This window comes from Thunnus maccoyii, unplaced genomic scaffold, assembly GCF_910596095.1.
Source record: "Thunnus maccoyii unplaced genomic scaffold, fThuMac1.1, whole genome shotgun sequence".
Lineage (NCBI taxonomy): Eukaryota > Metazoa > Chordata > Actinopteri > Scombriformes > Scombridae > Thunnus > Thunnus maccoyii.
Genome location: NW_024757929.1, coordinates 129 through 19,300, shown reverse-complemented (window position 1 = coordinate 19,300; position 19,172 = coordinate 129). Strand labels below are relative to the sequence as shown.

The 19,172-nt window shown below is 42.5% G+C and overlaps 2 protein-coding genes across 2 annotated transcripts; one reads left to right on the top strand and one right to left on the bottom strand.

Moving 5' to 3' along the window:
• Positions 1-4,016: 4,016 nt before the first annotated feature.
• LOC121893683 lies at positions 4,017-9,236 on the bottom strand. Its single transcript, XM_042405619.1, has 3 exons — positions 9,180-9,236; positions 5,980-6,145; positions 4,017-4,432 (listed from the first exon to the last, which is right to left on the bottom strand). The coding sequence occupies exons 1-3, from the start codon at positions 9,234-9,236 to the stop codon at positions 4,017-4,019; spliced, it is 639 nt and encodes a 212-aa protein (XP_042261553.1).
• Positions 9,237-9,554: 318 nt separating this feature from the next.
• LOC121893682 (E3 ubiquitin-protein ligase parkin-like) lies at positions 9,555-18,915 on the top strand. Its single transcript, XM_042405618.1, is given in 10 exon segments — positions 9,555-9,665; positions 11,817-11,980; positions 14,039-14,318; positions 14,872-14,987; positions 15,095-15,178; positions 15,288-15,403; positions 16,092-16,228; positions 17,336-17,397; positions 18,718-18,784; positions 18,787-18,915. Coding segments are annotated over 10 exon segments (1,068 nt in total). The 5' UTR covers positions 9,555-9,658; the 3' UTR covers positions 18,822-18,915.
• Positions 18,916-19,172: the final 257 nt, after the last annotated feature.

Here is a 19,172-nt window from a genome sequence, read left to right as displayed (position 1 = left end):
TTGTGGTGGTTTTGAATCTCTTTGTGGTGGTTTTGAGTTTCTTTGTGGTGGTTTTGAATCTCTGTGGTGGTTTTGAATCTCTATGTGGTGGTTTTGAGTCTCTTTGTGGTGGTTTTGAGTCTCTGTGGTGGTTTTGAATCTCTTTGTGGTGGTTTAGAGTCTCTTTGTGGTGGCTTTGAATCTCTTTGTGGTGATTTGGAGTCACTTTGTGGTGGTTTTGAGTTTCTTTGTGGTGGTTTTGAGTTTCTTTGTGGTGGTTTTGAGTCTCTTTGTGGTGGTTCTGAGTCTTTTTGTGGTGGTTTTGAGTCTCTTTGTGGTGGTTTGGAGTCTCTTTGTGGTGGTTTTGAGTCTTTGTGGTGGTTTTGAGTTTCTTTGTGGTGGTTTTGAGTCTTTTTGTGGTGGTTTTGAGTCTCTGTGGTTGTGTTGAATCTCTTTGTGGTGGTTTTAAGTTTCTTTGTGGTGGTTTTGAGTCTTTTTGTGGTGGTTTTGAGTCTCTGTGGTTGTGTTGAATCTCTTTGTGGTGGTTTTGAGTCTCTGTGGTTGTGTTGAATCTCTTTGTGGTGGTTTTGAGACTCTTTGTGGTGGTTTTGCGTGTCTTTGGTAGTTTTGAGTCTCTTTGTGGTGGTTTGGAGTTTTTGTGGTGGTTTTGAATCTCTTTGTGGTGGTTTTGAATCTCTTTGTGGTGGTTTAGAGTCTCTTTGTGGTGGCTTTGAATCTCTTTGTGGTGATTTGGAGTCACTTTGTGGTGGTTTGGAGTCTTTGTGGTGGTTTTGAGTTTCTTTGTGGTGGTTTTGAGTTTCTTTGTGGTGGTTTTGAGTCTCTTTGTGGTGGTTCTGAGTCTTTTTGTGGTGGTTTTGAGTCTCTTTGTGGTGGTTTGGAGTCTCTTTGTGGTGGTTTTGAGTCTTTGTGGTGGTTTGGAGTTTCTTTGTGGGGGTTTTGAGTCTTTTTGTGGTGGTTTTGAGTCTCTGTGGTTGTGTTGAATCTCTTTGTGGTGGTTTTAAGTTTCTTTGTGGTGGTTTTGAGTCTTTTTGTGGTGGTTTTGAGTCTCTGTGGTTGTGTTGAATCTCTTTGTGGTGGTTTTGAGACTCTTTGTGGTGGTTTTGCGTGTCTTTGGTAGTTTTGAGTCTCTTTGTGGTGGTTTGGAGTTTTTGTGGTGGTTTTGAATCTCTTTGTGGTGGTTTTGAGTTTCTTTGTGGTGGTTTTGAGTCTCTTTGTGGTGGTTTGGAGTTTTTGTGGTGCTTTTGAATCTCTTTGTGGTGGTTTTGAGTTTCTTTGTGGTGGTTTTGAATCTCTGTGGTGGTTTTGAATCTCTATGTGGTGGTTTTGAGTCTCTTTGTGGTGGTTTTGAGTCTCTGTGGTGGTTTTGAATCTCTTTGTGGTGGTTTGGAGTCTCTTTGTGGTGGTTTTGAGACTCTGTGGTGGTTTTGAATCTCTTTGTGGTGGTTTTGAATCTCTTTGTGGTGGTTTAGAGTCTCTTTGTGGTGGCTTTGAATCTCTTTGTGGTAGTTTAGAGTCTCTTTGTGGTGGTTTTGAATCTCTTTGTGGTGATTTGGAGTCACTTTGTGGTGGTTTGGAGTCTTTGTGGTGGTTTTGAGTTTCTTTGTGGTGGTTTTGAGTCTCTTTGTGGTGGTTCTGAGTCTTTTTGTGGTGGTTTTGAGTCTCTTTGTGGTGGTTTGGAGTCTCTTTGTGGTGGTTTTGAGTCTTTGTGGTGGTTTTGAGTTTCTTTGTGGTGGTTTTGAGTCTTTTTGTGGTGGTTTTGAGTCTCTGTGGTTGTGTTGAATCTCTTTGTGGTGGTTTTGAGACTCTTTGTGGTGGTTTTGTGTCTCTTTGTGGTGGTTTTGAGTCTCTGTGGTGGTTTTGAGTCTCTGTGGTTGTGTTGAATCTCTTTGTGGTGGTTTTGAGTCTCTGTGGTTGCGTTGAATCTCTTTGTGGTGGTTTTGAGACTCTGCGGTGGTGTTGAGACTCTTTGTGGTGGTTTTGTGTCTCTTTGTGGTGGTTTTGAGTCTCTTTGTAGTGGTTCTGAGTCTCTTTGTGGTGGTTTTGAGACTCTGTGGTAGTTCTGAATCTCTTTGTGGTGGTATTGAGTCTCTTTGTGGTGGTTTTGAGACTCTGTGGTAGTTCTGAATCTCTTTGTGGTGGTTTTGAGTCTCTTTATGGTGGTTTTGAATCTCTGGTAGTTTAGAATCTCTTTGTTATGGTTTTGAATCTCTTTGTGGTGACTTTGAGTCTCTTCATGGTGGTTTTGAGGCTCTTTGTGGTGGTTTTGAGTCTCTTTGTGGTGGTTTTGAGACTCTGTGGTAGTTCTGAATCTCTTTGTGGTGGTTTTGAGTCTCTTCATGGTGGTTTTGAGTCTCTTTGTGGTGGTTTTGAGACTCTGTGGTAGTTCTGAATCTCTTTGTGGTGGTTTTGAGTCTTTGTGGTGGTTTTGAGACTCTGTGGTATTTCTGAATCTCTTTGTGGTGGTTTTGAGTCTCTTTGTGGTGGTTTTGAGACTCTGTGGTAGTTCTGAATCTCTTTGTGGTGGTTTTGAGTCCCTTTCTGGTGGTTTTGCATCCCTGGAGTTGTGTTGGAACTGACTTTCCAACAAGAAATGTTAACAGTCACATCAAACAGAGGTTCTGGTCCAGGAGCCCTAACCCCTTGGGGCCCCTGGTTCAGAGCCCAGTAGACCTGTTCAGATGAACCTCCATGAGTAGAGTCCACCAGTTTCTATCAGCTGATCTGTGAACATAACTTCAAGGCCAATGAAGGAGGAGACGCAGTGCTTAACAGTCAGACAGTTCACTGTGTCGTTACGGCAATGCACAGCCGTCCAACTGGTCACTATGGCAACAGAGCTGCTGACTCAGTGAACCAGACCTGAATAAAACTGAACAGTGGTTGAAATCAAACCATCCTTCTCTCTGACAGCTGCTCATTGGTCCAGCAGCTCCAGACTGCTGTGTTCTTATTGGACAAATCAGGTTTTTTGTTGGTGTAGTAGGCAGAGCCGTGTGGCCATGCGTTAGAGGAACCGCGGGTCACGATTGGCTCTCCGGGAGCGAAACCGGATCTCAGACAGTTTGGAGTTGATGCCGGAGCCGATGACACCTTTTTTGGCGAGAGGAAACCGAGCCAAGATGGCGTCTGAAAAGAGAGGATGACTGTTACAGAGAGAAAGGACAGATTAAAGGAACATTCTGCAGAGTTCTCAAAACCTACTGAAGATGGCGTTGATCTTGTGCGGGTCAAGTGCACTGCGTTGTGGTTGGAAGGCGGGCCGGCGGCTCCGCCCCCCTCGCAGGTTACTATTCATCAGCGTGTTCATATCAAACACGCCCAGCAGCAGCGTCCGTGCCATCGCTGTGGGAGACTGCGCTTGATTGGCTGCCTGCCACGAACGGACATCACAGAGAACGCCAGAGCCCGGATACACCTCAACCTGGCTCACCTGGACACACAGAGCAGGTTAATGAAACAGTTAACGAGCTGATAACGAGCTCTCACCTGGACACACAGAGCAGGTTAATGAAACAGTTAACGAGCTGTTAACGAGCTCTCTAAACAGGATAAACCAGATCCAAGGAAGTTAACCCAGACCAGATCAGGTTATTCTAAACCAATTCAGAGTAACTCTGATCTAAAGCACATATAGTTAAAACCAGATCAGATTCATTCAGATTTAATTCAGACCAGTTCACAGTATCTTAAACTGGATCAGATTAAACCAGATTCAGTGTAAACCGGATCAGGTCCAGTGTAAACCGGATCAGTTCCAGTGTAAACCAGATCAGGTCCAGTATACACTGGATCAGGTCCAGTATAAACCAGACCAGGTCCACTGTAAACTAGATCAGGTCCTGTATAAACCAGATCAGGTCCAGTGTAAACCAGATCACATCCAGTATAAACCAGACCAGGTCCAATGTAAACTAGATCAGGTCCAGTTCATACTGAATCAGGTCCAGTGTAAACCGGATCAGGTCCAGTATAAACTGGATCAGGTCCAGTATAAACCAGACCAGGTCCAGTGCAAACTAGATCAGGTCCAGTGCATACTGAATCAGGTCCAGTGTAAACCGGATCAGACATGTTCTCACATGGTCGTTGGCATCCCCGGCGGTGCACTGGCTCTCAGAGCAGCTCCTCCTCAGCTCCTCCATGTCAGTCTGGCTGCAGAGCGGAGCCTCCTCCCCCATGTGGTCCGGTCCTCCTGGCCCCCCCTCGTCCTCGGAGCCCAGCGGGCCGCAGAACTCCGACATGCTGAGATCGTCTGGTCCCAGCGGAGGGACCTGAACCAGGGGGCTGAAGTCTCCGTCCTGATTGGTCGCTGTGTAGTGGTGATGCGAGTATGGGGCATAGCTGTCACTCCTGCCTGTTGCCGTGGAGACGGAGTGAGGACTGTTGACCTGGCCCAACGTCTGCCACATGGTGGACAGGAGCCCAGGGATTTCTGGGAAATGTAGTGAAAATAAATGTTGCACAATTCAACCAGATCAGATTAACCTAGATCAGACAAATTTAAACAAGATTAAATTAAACCAAATCAGATCAAAGGCAAATCAAATCAGACTTGTTTAATCCAGACCAGATAAACTGAATCCAGATCATATTAAACCAGGTTACTTTAAACCAGATCAGATTAAACCTGATCTGATCAGATAAATTTAAACCAGATTAAATTAAACCCAATGAGTTCAGGTTAAAACAGATCAGACTACCTACATACATACAATGCAATACATTTAATCCAGATCATATTAAACAAGATTACTTTAAACCAGATTAGTTTAAACCAGATCAAACTAAACCACATCAGAACAGACTGAACCAGGTCAGATAAAAGTAAATCAGACTTGTTTAAACCAGTTCAGTTTAAACTAGATCAGATTGGGTTAAAACAGACCAGGCTCGTTTAATCCAGACTATTTGAATCCAGATTAATCTAAACCACATGAGATTAAACCAGTTCAGATTAGGTTAATCGTTATTTGATCGTTTCTAACTCCTTGCTTGACCCGGAAATCGTTCCGGTCCGCCATCTTGCAGGCCGTCCCAAAGCATTTATTCCCGCTCTGAGGAGCGAGGAGAAGAAGTCTTTTACCGGCCAACACGCCCCTTTATTGGATATCAGTTATTGATTGGACGCTGCAGCTGATCGGACTGATCTGATACGTCACAACATCACTGAGTGGAGACAGATTAAACTCATCTGTATCACTCCCAAGTTTTATATTTTATTTGTTTTCTGATTCATCATCTAGTTAAAAAATCTACGTTTATTGTCGGTCTGATCAACAAAAGGAACCACTAACAACTTTTTGTTTATGATTCTTTTCATGATCTGTTATTTCCCTCGTTAACTTTTATTACGGATCAAATTATATTCAGACAGAGGAGCAGAGTCTGTCTGTCAGCAACAAACACATCACATGTCACAGTCACGTGTGAGGCTGAAATTCCTGAGCGTCGGGTTTGATATGAGTTACATCATTTCGATTTCCCTGAAACATTTAGCTTAATAAATCATTTACAGTGTTTATCAGAGACTCTGATCATATTCTGGGTTATTAAATAATGAATTCACAATCAGAATATCTGTAAATATAGACGCAAATAATGAATAAATAATATAAACACAGTCTGTCAGTAGAAATGGTTCCTGTGCATCTGAGCAGGACACAGTATAAATACAGAGAGCAGGTTTTTATTCATGTGCAGGTGTTTGTTGAACAGGTAACAGACTGCAAACAGCTGCCAGCGGTGATAACTTTGCACCTTTATTAGTGTCACAAACTCCATCAGAAGTTTCTACAGCTGTTAAAGCTGACTGTGATCAGCTGTCATCAGAGACTGACGTCGCTTCACGTGACGCTTCAGAGGAGAGGACGACTCATTTCTCTGAAAACATATTTTCAGGTTTCCTCTCTCCTCGCATCTTCGATCCTCCTACTAAAGAAGATGTAAGTGAAGGAAACGTGGATGCGCCGCCGGACTCACCGTGGACCAACATGCTCTTCAGTCTCTGGTTCTCGGCCGACAGCTCCGCCTTCTCTCTCTCCAGCTCTCGGACCCGCGAGTGCAGAAAGTGAAGCTCAGAGGTCTGTGACGGCAGCAGGCCTGCCACACCTGTCACACCTGTCACACCTGACTCCACCTTCACCACCTGCAGGAGGGAGGGAGGGAGGGATGGGAGGACAGTTACTCTCTTCACTCAGCAGTGATGACATCAGCTGAGGCTGACAGGTGGGATGAACATCATTAGTGTCTGATTCCAGCTCAACTAGCGACTGGAGCTACAGATGTTTAACAGCTGGATCTCTTCACCAGCCTGTCAGAACTGAAGACTCGAAGACGCTTCGAGAACTGAGAGAAGTCTCTGACTGAACTTAAATTAAATTCTCCTTCACGTCTGTTTGATTTCTTCTTTCAGAGCTCCTGAAAACTCTTCTCCCCGAGGGCCCCGAGACCAAACTCACTCTGATAATCTGACATCTCGCTCATTAATATGCAAATGAAAAATATGTTTAGTGGATCAGTCTCAGCTTGTTGTACGCTGAGCTGCAGAAAACATGCAGGTTGATGTTTGTTCTCACTTTGAATTTGAATGAAGCCGCTGAAGCTGAGAGTCAGACGCTGTTATCACGACTGATAACAGAACAAACACACAGGAAGTGTTTGTTCCTGCACCTGTTTTATTGTATTAATCGATCCATCTGCACTATATATCACAAACACATACAAACCCATTAACAACAACAACAACAACAGAAAGGCACAAAAACCAACATCAACCAACAACAGATGCTGCAAAAAACAAAAATGTAAATATACGGTACATCTATCATTTCTACAGGAATATAAAAGGAAATAAATAACACATACAGATGAAACAAACAAACAAATCAGAGTCTGTGTAAAGAATGCAAAGGATTTATGGCTGCAAAAATACAGGTTTTAGCCAGAAATAAAAGAATTATTAACAGAGATTTGGTATCAAAAAGATTTTCTGAGATATGATTAAACTGTGTGAACTGTTTACCAGTCAGAGTGGATCACATGACCAAAAACAGGTGGGTCAACATACCTTTATGTGTTTTACATTTTGTTTTGTAGGTATTAAATAAGTCCTATGAAAACAAATATGTAAAACTTTTGTTCATCTATAGAAACTGAAGAACATTTTGGAAAAAATCCCTTTGATTCAATCTTCAGAACTAACTGTTACCACCTGTTCTTAATGAACTGGATGCTGGAAAATGTCATATTCTACTGTAAAATAAACCTCCAGACGTATGAAAAATGATCTGTAACTGTCAGATCATTGTACTTAAGTGTATAAAACAGAAGAGAAACTAAAATTTCAGCAATTTTTCAGGCATTAAAACATGAAATAAAGCCTGTGAGATTTCACAGACGGCCTGCGGCGCCTCCCACAGCTCACTGTGTCAAACTGCACTAACACGTGACGTCAGAGCAGAAGAAGATGTAAAAACTTTTTCTAATAATTACATATTTATTTTTGAATAGAATGATGTCAATTGTTTCTAATTCTAGACAAACAGAAGCAGGATGTCGGTTAAACCAGCAGCAACATGAATGTCTGCAGTTATAAATGTTTCTATTATTATTATTATTACTTTTCCTTCAAGAAAACTCACATTTTCTTCTAATTAAACCTGAATTTAGGTTTTTAGTTAAAAGGTTACCTGAACATTTAATGAAAGTTAATTTTCTTTATACATTTGGGTAAATGTATTAGTACTGCACTGGAATGGGTTTTAATTATTTTATTGTATTTTATTTTACTTATTTGTTTCCTCTTTGTTGTGTTTGAAATGTTGTTTTCTTCTTGTATTTTATTGTTATTTTACTGTTTTTATTCTTTTTGGCTGCGACTTTCTTTATGTTTCATGATATTTATGATATTATTTTTTAAAACCTTTTCTGTCTGTTTGTATGTTTCATGTTGGATTGAATCTGTGTTTCAGTTTGTGTACCGTGTGTGTTTAATCTGATTATTCTTAAATCCTGTAAAAAGATCAGACAGTTTGTATTATAAACTACTTTAGTGATGCAGCAACTATTTTGATAATCAATTAATTGTTTTGAGTAATTTTTTTAAGAAAAAAAAGTCCAAATTCTCTGATTGCAGCTTCTTAAATGTGAATATTTTCTGGTTTCTTTAGTCTCTGTGACAGTAAACTGAAGATCTTTGTGTTGTGGACAAAACAAAACATTTAATGACGTCATCTTGGAAACACTGATCAACATTTTTCATCATTTTCTGACATTTTATAGACCAAACAAATTGATTAATCGAGAAACTAACTGACAGATTAATCGATAATGATAATAATCGTTAGTCGCAGCTCTATGTAAAACAGCCTGATGAGGATCTGCAGCTGGAAGTGTTAAAACCTCTTCAGCTTGGCTTTGATTAAGAATGATTTATAAACATTATTTACTTTATTTTATTCACTTATTTTATTGTCTTCATGTTGTAAAATTAAATGACAGTGTCTTAAGATGTATTTCATACTGTTTTCTGTTTGTCTTATTATCAGTTTGTATGAAAGATGCTGTACAAATAAGATAGATAGATAAATAAATAATAATAGAAAATATTTAAAAATAATAATAATAAATAATAATAAATGTCTAATGTAAGCAAGTCCTGAAGCTTATTCCACCTGTGAGGATCATAATAGATAAATGCAGTTTTTCCCAGTTTTATATTCATATAAAGGATTTTCATAATGTATTCTTGTGAACGAGTGTATATTTCTAAGCCTTAAAAGTGATGATTAATAAAATGGTGGCTTATTTAGGATTAGCTTTATTTAAAAAATAAATAAATAAATAAAATAAAAATAAATAAAAAAGACAGTGTTGTTCCCTTCGACTGGTAAGTAAAGTAAAAACAGCTCATATTAATATTCTGTATTATAATGACTGCAGCAGAGTCTGTTCATATAAACTCGTTGCTGCTGAATATATTAATGATGTATGACGTGTAAACTGTAAAAATCCTCCTGAATATCAGACATTAACACCCCTCCTGTATATAAACTGTATGTATAAATACTGTATATGTGTATATATACTGTATGTATATATACTGTATATATATATACTGTATGTATGTACCGACACACTGCAGCTGTATGACAGGTTATCATATGACAGGTTTGTCTCACCGTCCCGCCGCCGCTGTGTATCCGCTGCAGGACGCTGCTGTCCGGACTCTCCGTCATCTGGAGACACCGGAGACACTACCGGAGGAATAACGGGACTTCAATGTCGGAGTAAACCCGGTAATCTGCCGCTCGCAAAAAAAAACCCCACACACACACACAAAGAAAAAATGAAAAACAAATTAAAATTCATAAATACCTCCACTTCCGCTGCCGCTCCGTGACGTCACCCCTGCGTCAGCTCGCTGTAGTTCACGTTGTTCTTCGTGATTTTGTTGTTGTAGTTCTTACATGCGTTTGTGTTTTTTTTTAAATTTATTCGTCGTTTTCAATAAAGTAAAGAAAATATAATGATGACGATTTACAAGGTGACGTCAGTACCGTCTGTGTGCGCAGCGGGACTACAGTACCCAGAGTGCACCGCGGCCGGTGGACTGTAAACACACATGATGGAGTCTCTGAGCTGAAGGACGAACAGGCAGATGATCGGTGAGTTCAGCTGACTGTCTGCGTGAGAACGAGACAGTTCGATTAGTGATCAAACCGATCAATACGTCACGTTACTGTCACCTGATCCATGTCTGATATCTGGGCTCATGATCGATAACTGTAATAAGTGCTCCTCATGTCGAGCCTGCTGACTGAAGTCCCGAAGTGTGATGCTGTTTTAACTCGTGAGAACAAAATAATGTACTATAAATTCATATGTGTGAGATATTTAACCTTTTATTAATGACTCATAATCGTTAATAACTGCAGGCCTGATGACTCATCAAGCACTGTGACTATTAAACAATTAATTACTCTTTACAACTTATTACTAAATCTCCTTCTGGGTGAAGCTACGAGACTAAAAGGTAAAATAGCTCATTGTATGTTTCAGTAGGATAAAGTAAAACATCTGTAACATCTGTAACAGAACCACAACAAATATTATAAAGCTGTAAAAGACTGAAACTGAATTCACACTGGACACACGACCAGACAGATGTTTAGAGTCAGACTGATGTGTAGAGTCAGACAGATGTTTAGAGTCAGACAGATGTTTAGAGTCAGAGATGTGTAGAGTCAGACTGATGTTTAGAGTCAGAGATGTTTAGAGTCAGAGATGTGTAGAGTCAGACAGATGTTTAGAGTCAGAGATGTTTAGAGTCAGAGATGTGTAGAGTCAGACAGATGTTTAGAGTCAGACTGATGTTTAGAGTCAGACTGATGTGTAGAGTCAGACAGATGTGTAGAGTCAGACAGATGTTTAGAGTCAGACTGATGTTTGGAGTCAGAGATGTGTAGAGTCAGACAGATGTTTAGAGTCAGAGAGATGTGTAGAGTCAGACAGATGTTTAGAGTCAGACAGATGTTTAGAGTCAGAGATGTGTAGAGTCAGACTGATGTTTAGAGTCAGAGAGATGTGTAGAGTCAGACAGATGTTTAGAGTCAGACAGATGTTTAGAGTCAGAGATGTTTAGAGTCAGACAGATGTTTAGAGTCAGACAGATGTTTAGAGTCAGACAGATGTTTAGAGTCAGACAGATGTGTAGAGTCAGACAGATGTTTAGAGTCAGACTGATGTGTAGAGTCAGACAGATGTTTAGAGTCAGACTGATGTTTAGAGTCAGACTGATGTTTAGAGTCAGACAGATGTTTAGAGTCAGACAGATGTTTAGAGTCAGACAGATGTTTAGAGTCAGACAGATGTTTAGAGTCAGACTGATGTTTAGAGTCAGACAGATGTGTAGAGTCAGACTGATGTTTAGAGTCAGACAGATGTTTAGAGTCAGACAGATGTGTAGAGTCAGACAGGTGTGTAGAGTCAGACAGATGTTTAGAGTCAGACAGATGTTTAGAGTCAGACAGATGTGTAGAGTCAGACAGGTGTGTAGAGTCAGACAGATGTTTAGAGTCAGACTGATGTTTAGAGTCAGACAGATGTGTAGAGTCAGACTGATGTGTAGAGTCAGACTGATGTTTAGAGTCAGACAGATGTTTAGAGTCAGACTGATGTTTAGAGTCAGACAGATGTTTAGAGTCAGACAGATGTGTAGAGTCAGACAGATGTGTAGAATCAGAGATGTTTAGAGTCAGACAGGCTGAGCTTTACAGACCCTCCATGATTATGAATCACTTTCTGATAAGTCATCAGGTCTGCAGTTATATTTAATGAGCCATTAATGAAAATAATTCAAGTCTGCATGTTAATAAATTGTTAATTAATGGATTTCCTTTCTTGCTTTTTGTGGAAGAGCAGCAAGAATTTCATTGTGTGACAATCTGAGGTGAAAATCAAACTCTCCGTTATGGAGGCTGTATGTTAGAGATGTACATGAATTTATGGTAAATTATCTTGTTCACACAACATAATAACTTGTTGCGTATGAGCCGGTAGATCTGCTCTCACTTTGTTTACGTTATTAAAACTTTCATCATTTTAACTGGTAACCTGCAGGACTGGAGTTTGAGTCCCAGTTATCATATTTTAATAGAACATAAAGTCACCTGATCAGGTTATTTTAGGCAGCGTGTGAAACATTTTTAATCATTACAAGAGACAATCTTCTTCTTCTTTGGTAGCCCTCCAGCTGTAGCGTCTAGCCTAACCTAGCTCACCTGTGACTTAAATCACATGTGTGTGTGTGTCCGCAGTGTTTGTGCGGTATAACCTGGGGCCGGGTGTGGCCGTGGAGCTGCAGGAGGAGGCGAGCGTGGCCGAGCTGAAGGAGGTGGTGGGGAGTCAGCAGGGAGTCCGACCGGAGCAGCTCAGGGTTCTGTTCGCTGGGAGGGAGCTGCAGAGCGCCGCCACACTGCAGGTGAGTCAAAGCTGCAGGTGAGTCAGTGGCTGCAGGTGAGTCAGAGGCTGCAGGTGAGTTAGAGGCTGCAGGTGAGTCAGAGGCTGCAGGTGAGTTAGAGGCTGCAGTTGAGTCAAAGCTGCACGTGAGTCAGAGGCTGCAGGTGAGTCAGAGGCTGCAGGTGAGTTAGAGGCTGCAGGTGAGTCAAAGCTGCAGGTGAGTTAGAGGCTGCAGGTGAGTTAGAGGCTGCAGGTGAGTCAGAGGCTGCAGGTGAGTCAAAGCTGCAGGTGAGTTAGAGGCTGCAGGTGAGTCAGAGGCTGCAGGTGAGTCAGTGGCTGCAGGTGAGTTAGAGGCTGCAGGTGAGTCAGAGGCTGCAGGTGAGTCAGAGGCTGCAGGTGAGTCAAAGCTGCAGGTGAGTCAGAGGCTGCAGGTGAGTCAGAGGCTGCAGTTGAGTCAAAGCTGCAGGTGAGTCAGAGGCTGCAGGTGAGTCAAAGCTGCAGGTGAGTTAGAGGCTGCAGTTGAGTCAAAGCTGCAGGTGAGTCAGAGGCTGCAGGTGAGTTAGAGGCTGCAGGTGAGTCAAAGCTGCAGGTGAGTCAGAGGCTGCAGGTGAGTTAGAGGCTGCAGGTGAGTCAGAGGCTGCAGTTGAGTCAGAGGCTGCAGGTGAGTCAAAGCTGCAGGTGAGTCAGAGGCTGCAGGTGAGTTAGAGGCTGCAGTTGAGTCAAAGCTGCACGTGAGTCAGAGGCTGCAGGTGAGTTAGAGGCTGCAGGTGAGTCAAAGCTGCAGGTGAGTCAGAGGCTGCAGGTGAGTTAGAGGCTGCAGGTGAGTCAGAGGCTGCAGTTGAGTCAGAGGCTGCAGGTGAGTCAAAGCTGCAGGTGAGTTAGAGGCTGCAGGTGAGTTAGAGGCTGCAGGTGAGGTAGAGGCTGCAGGTGAGTCAGAGGCTGCAGGTGAGTCAAAGCTGCAGGTGAGTCAGAGGCTGCAGGTGAGTCAGAGGCTGCAGGTGAGGTAGAGGCTGCAGGTGAGTCAGAGGCTGCAGGTGAGTCAAAGCTGCAGGTGAGTTAGAGGCTGCAGGTGAGTCAGAGGCTGCAGTTGAGTCAAAGCTGCAGGTGAGTCAGAGGCTGCAGGTGAGTTAGAGGCTGCAGGTGAGTTAGAGGCTGCAGTTGAGTCAGAGGCTGCAGGTGAGTTAGAGGCTGCAGGTGAGTTAGAGGCTGCAGGTGAGTTAGAGGCTGCAGTTGAGTCAGAGGCTGCAGGTGAGTCAGAGGCTGCAGGTGAGTTAGAGGCTGCAGTTGAGTCAGAGGCTGCAGTTGAGTCAGAGGCTGCAGGTGAGTCAGAGGCTGCAGGTGAGTTAGAGGCTGCAGGTGAGTCAGAGGCTGCAGTTGAGTCAGAGGCTACAGGTGAGTCAGAGGCTGCAGGTGAGTCAGAGGCTGCAGTTGAGTCAGAGGCTGCAGGTGAGTCAGAGGCTGCAGGTGAGTTAGAGGCTGCAGGTGAGTCAGAGGCTACAGGTGAGTCAGAGGCTGCAGTTGAGTCAGAGGCTGCAGGTGAGTCAGAGGCTGCAGGTGAGTTAGAGGCTGCAGGTGAGTTAGAGGCTGCAGTTGAGTCAAAGCTGCAAGTGAGTTAGAGGCTGCAGTGACTCTTGTCAACTCCTCCTGTCATATTAATTATAAATCCCTGTCCTCCCCTCCTCCTCTTCCTCCTTTTCTCCTCCCCTCCTATCCTCCTCTTCTCTCCCTCCTCTCCTCCTCCTCCTTCTCTCCTCCTCTGCTATTCTCCTCCTCTCCTCCTCTCCTCCTCCTCATCTTCTCCTCCTCTCTTTCTCCTCCTCCTCTTCTCTTCCTCCTCCTCCTCTCCTCTTCTTCTTCTCCTGTCCTCTTCCTCTCCTCCTCCTCCAATCCTCCATTCTCTCCTCCTCTCCTCTTCTCCTCCTCCTCTCTTCCTCCACCTCCTCACCTTTTCCTCCTCCTCTACTCCTCTTCTCCTCCTCTCCTCTTCTTACTCCTCTCCTCCTCCTCCTCCTCCTCCTCTCCTCTTCTCCTCCTACTTTCTTCCTCCTCCTCTTCTCCTCCTCTCCTCTCCTCCTGTCAGGGTTGTGACCTCCCGGAGCAGAGTACCGTCCATGTGGTCCTCCCTCCATCAGGTTCCTCCTCCTCCCAGCTGCTCCTCCTGCAGGAGCGCCTGGCTCGGGGCGGGGAGGAGGAGCAGGACAGTCTGACCAGGCTGGACCTCAGCTCCTCACGCCTCCCCTCCACCTCCTCCGGCCTGGCGGTGATCCTGGAGGGGAGCGATGGAGGAGGAGCAGAGGAGGTGACAGAGGAAGTGACAGAGGAGGCCACAGTGGTGGTGACAGAGGAGGCGCAGGCTGCAGGTATGTGAAGTCTGAAAAGTCAGTGAAGGACTGTGAAGGTTGTCAGTAGTACATTTATCAGTAGTAGTACTCTGACTGTGTATTGTGTGTACTGTGTGTGCTGTGTGTACTGTGTGTAATGTGTGTAATGTGTGTACTGTGTGTAATATGTGTACTGTGTGTAATATGTGTACTGTGTGTACTGTGTGTACTGTGTGTGCTGTGTGTACTGTGTGTGCTGTGTGTGCTGTGTGTACTGTGTGTACTGTGTGTAATATGTGTACTGTGTGTAATGTGTGTACTGTGTGTAATATGTGTACTGTGTGTAATGTGTGTACTGTGTGTAATATGTGTACTGTGTGTAATATGTGTACTGTGTGTACTGTGTGTACTGTGTGTAATGTGTGTACTGTGTGTGCTGTGTGTACTGTGTGTACTGTGTGTGCTGTGTGTACTGTGTGTACTGTGTGTGCTGTGTGTACTGTGTGTACTGTGTGTAATATGTGTACTGTGTATACTGTGTGTACTGTGTGTAATATGTGTACTGTGTGTACTGTGTGTACTGTGTGTACAGGACGGCGTCCCTGCAGTACTTTCTTTGTGTTCTGTAAGAGCTGCCGGTCGGTCCAACCAGGAAAACTGAGAGTTCGCTGCAGAAGCTGCAAACAGTCGACGCTCACACTCAGCAGGGTGAGTTTCTGTGTGTGTGTGTGTGTGTGTGTGTGTGTGTGTGTGTGTGTTTATTTGATGATGATGATGAAGGTGAGAGCATCAAATGTCTTCACTGTCTGTTTCAGGGTCCGTCCTGTTGGGATGACGTTCTCCTCCCCGGTCGTATCCATGGCATTTGTCAATCAGAAGGTTGTCAAGGCAACCAAGCGGTAAGAAGGCGAGGATAATATGTTTGTTATGGGTGTCTCTTAATGAGTGGCATTCTGGGAGATGTAGTTCCTCCACTGTGTGTGTGTGTGTGTGTGTGTGTGTGTTCAGGAGTTCTACATGAAGTGTGCGTCCCATCCGACCTCAGATGACGACCTCTCTGTTGCCCTCGACCTCATCATGACCAACATCAGAGACGTCCCCTGCATCGCCTGCACCGACGTCATGTACCTGTCTCTCTCTGTCTCTACCTGTCTCTCTCTGTCTCTACCTGTCTCTCTCTGTCTCTACCTGTCTCTCTCTGTCTCTCTCTGTCTCTACCTGTCTCTCTCTGTCTCTACCTGTCTCTCTCTGTCTTTACCTGTCTCTCTCTGTCTCTACCTGTCTCTCTCTGTCTCTACCTGTCTCTCTCTGTCTCTACCCGTCTCTCTCTGTCTCTACCTGTCTCTACCCGTCTCTCTCTGTCTCTACCTGTCTCTACCCGTCTCTCTCTGTCTCTACCTGTCTCTCTCTGTCTCTACCTGTCTCTCTCTGTCTCTACCAGTCAAATTCATATTCAAATTCAAATAAGCTTTATTGGCATGACGGATCAGAAATCTACATTGCCAAAGCAGTACAGAAAATTATAAACTGTCTCTCTCTACCTGTCTCTCTCTCTCTCACCTGTCTGTCTGTCTCTACCTGTCTCTCTCTGTCTCTACCTGTCTGTCTCTCTCTACCTGTCTCTCTGTCTCTACCTGTCTCTCTCTCTCACCTGTCTGTCTCTCTCTACCTGTCTCTCTGTCTCTACCTGTCTCTCTCTGTCTCTACCTGTCTCTCTCTCTTACCTGTCTGTCTGTCTCTACCTGTCTCTCTGTCTCTACCTGTCTCTCTCTCTCACCTGTCTCTCTCTGTCTCTACCTGTCTGTCTCTCAGGGACGTCGTCCTGGTCTTCCAGTGTCCGGAGCGTCATGTGATCTGTCTTGATTGTTTCCGTCGTTATTGTCAGACTCGACTAGACGAGCGTCAGTTTGTTCATCATCCTGTGATTGGCTACTCACTGCCGTGTGCAGGTAAGACTGAGTGTGTGTGTGTGTGTGTGTGTGTGTGTGTGTGTGTGTGTGTGTGTGTGTGTGTGTGTGTGTGTATAAAGGAGAGACTCAGAGTTCCAGGAATATAAGATTCTGAGCATTACGGATGTCAGAAAAATACTGAAAAAGGCCCATATTAATGTATTTTGTCTCTTCTGTTATTGTTCTAATTATTGATCAGTTTTGGAACTACAGTTCCCATAATGCTTTGGGGGATGTAAACAGCACGTATAATGTTGCCATGGATTCAATATGTTTGCTATGTGCTACAACTTATCGCCAATATTTGTTCACATTTAGTCAACTAGTCTCCATTAAAAGTCCTGTGAATCAGCTGTTAGCAGTTTGTAACATGATGTTCAGACAACGATCACTGATCACTGTGATACTGAAGAAAACCTTAAAACGTGATGATTCTCAGGCTGGATCCTCTTTCCCTCTATGATTTCTAAACAGATTTATGGATGTTTATTTATGATAATGGTATCCTCATCAAGTGTAAGTCACACTGAATCTATGTGTTTCATGTCTGTATGTTCAGATTTTACTGGGTCATGACTCAAAGGAATATGAGACTTTTGCAAATAGTGGCTCGTGTTTCTCCCTCTGAGGAGACGCCTCACAGTTTGAAAACCTCAGCAGGAGAGAAACAGCAGCTGAGTCGCTGCTTCAGTCACAAACATCACAAGAAAATCTCTGTGCTACCTCATGAGATCACCTGGCTACCAGTAAAGTCACATGACTAGTAACGTTCAGTCAGACTTTGTCACAGTTATGATGGATATTCTATCAGAGTCACATGACTGCACGGATGGAAACACATTAATCCTCATCACACACACACATACTGCTGCATCACTGAGTTCATCAGCTGCTTATTAATTAACATGTGTAACAACGTTCAGCCATTAGAAACCAGTCAGCTGACGACTGTGTTAGCATGTTAGCATGCTGCTAGCTGATGATGATCAAGACGGTAAATAAATTCAGTTCCAGGTGAGACTTCAGGCTGGTCGTCATGTGACAGCTGCAGTAAATCCATATCATGTATGATTATGTATTTATGTTTGATGTCTGTTTATTCCTCAGCTGGCTGTACAGACTCTCTCGTTAAAGAGCTGCATCATTTCAGGATTTTAGGGGACGACCAGGTGAGGAACGCATCACAGCTGCTGTCTGACTGTATAATTATATATATATATACATATATATACATATATATATGTGTGTGTGTGTGTGTGTGTGTGTATAATACATGTATATATGTGTGTGTGTAATACATGTATATATATGTGTGTGTGTGTATAATACATGCATATATATGTGTGTGTGTGTGTGTGTGTAATACATGTATATATATGTGTGTGTGTGTGTGTATAATACATGTATATATATGTGTGTGTATATAATACATGTATATATATGTGTGTATGTATATAATACATGTATATATATGTGTGTGTGTATATAATACATGTATATATATGTGTGTATGTATATAATACATGTATATATATGTGTGTGTGTATATAATACATGTATATATATGTGTGTGTGTATATAATACATGTATATATATGTGTGTATGTATATAATACATGTATATATATGTGTGTATGTATATAATACATGTATATATATGTGTGTGTGTATATAATACATGTATATATATGTGTGTGTGTATATAATACATGTATATATATGTGTGTGTGTGTGTGTGTGTGTGTGTGTATAATACATGTATATATATGTGTGTGTGTATATAATACATGTATATATATGTGTGTGTGTATATAATACATGTATATATATGTGTGTGTGTGTGTGTGTGTGTGTGTGTATAATACATGTATATATATGTGTGTGTGTATATAATACATGTATATATATGTGTGTATGTATATAATACATGTATATATATGTGTGTGTGTATATAATACATGTATATATATGTGTGTATGTATATAATACATGTATATATATGTGTGTGTGTATATAATACATGTATATATATGTGTGTGTGTGTGTGTATAATACATGTATATATATGTGTGTGTATATAATACATGTATATATATGTGTGTATGTATATAATACATGTATATATATGTGTGTGTGTATATAATACATGTATATATATGTGTGTGTGTATATAATACATGTATATATATGTGTGTGTGTGTGTGTGTGTGTGTGTGTATAATACATGTATATATATGTGTGTGTGTGTATAATACATGTATATATATGTGTGTGTGTATATAATACATGTATATATATGTGTGTATGTATATAATACATGTATATATATGTGTGTGTGTGTGTGTGTGTGTGTGTGTATAATACATGTATATATATGTGTGTGTGTGTGTGTGTGTGTGTGTGTGTATAATACATGTATATATGTGATGCAGTGTCCTCCTGCTGCATCATGTCTCACAGTAAACAGATCTGGGGTCTGTGTTTTTCAGTATGGGCGGTACCTGCAGTTTGGGGCGGAGCAGTGCCTGCTGGTGATTGGAGGAATCATGTGTCCGTCACCTGGCTGTGGGGCGGGGCTTCTCCCACCTGCTGACAGCAGGAGGGTGGAGTGTGACAGGCAGCTGGGCTGTGGGTTTATCTTCTGCAGAGACTGCAGGGAGGAATACCATGATGGCGGCTGTCAGACTGCACCGTCACCGCGCACAGGTGTAGCCTCACAGGTGAGCAACCAATCACAGAGCTTCCTGGTGTTTATGTCTCTGTGACTGAGTGTGAATCAGAAACTGTGCAACTCTGGATATTTTAATATTTATTAGAAATATGTTTAGCTTGATAGTTTGTTTCTTGACCTTGTCTGTGTAAAATCGTGATTTAATGAATATTTTCTCTTTGTGTAACTCAAAACTACAGACATTGTGTTTAATATGAAGGGACAGAAGTCAGT

Coding starts and splice junctions, on each gene's coding strand:
- LOC121893683 (XM_042405619.1), bottom strand. CDS start 9,236: ATGACGGAGAGTCCGGACAGCAGCGTCCTGCAGCGGATACACAGCGGC. Junction 6,146..9,179: donor TACACAGCGGCGGCGGGACG/GTGAGACAAACC, acceptor TCCCTCCTGCAG/GTGGTGAAGGTGGAGTCAGG. Junction 4,433..5,979: donor GAAGAGCATGTTGGTCCACG/GTGAGTCCGGCG, acceptor TACATTTCCCAG/AAATCCCTGGGCTCCTGTCC.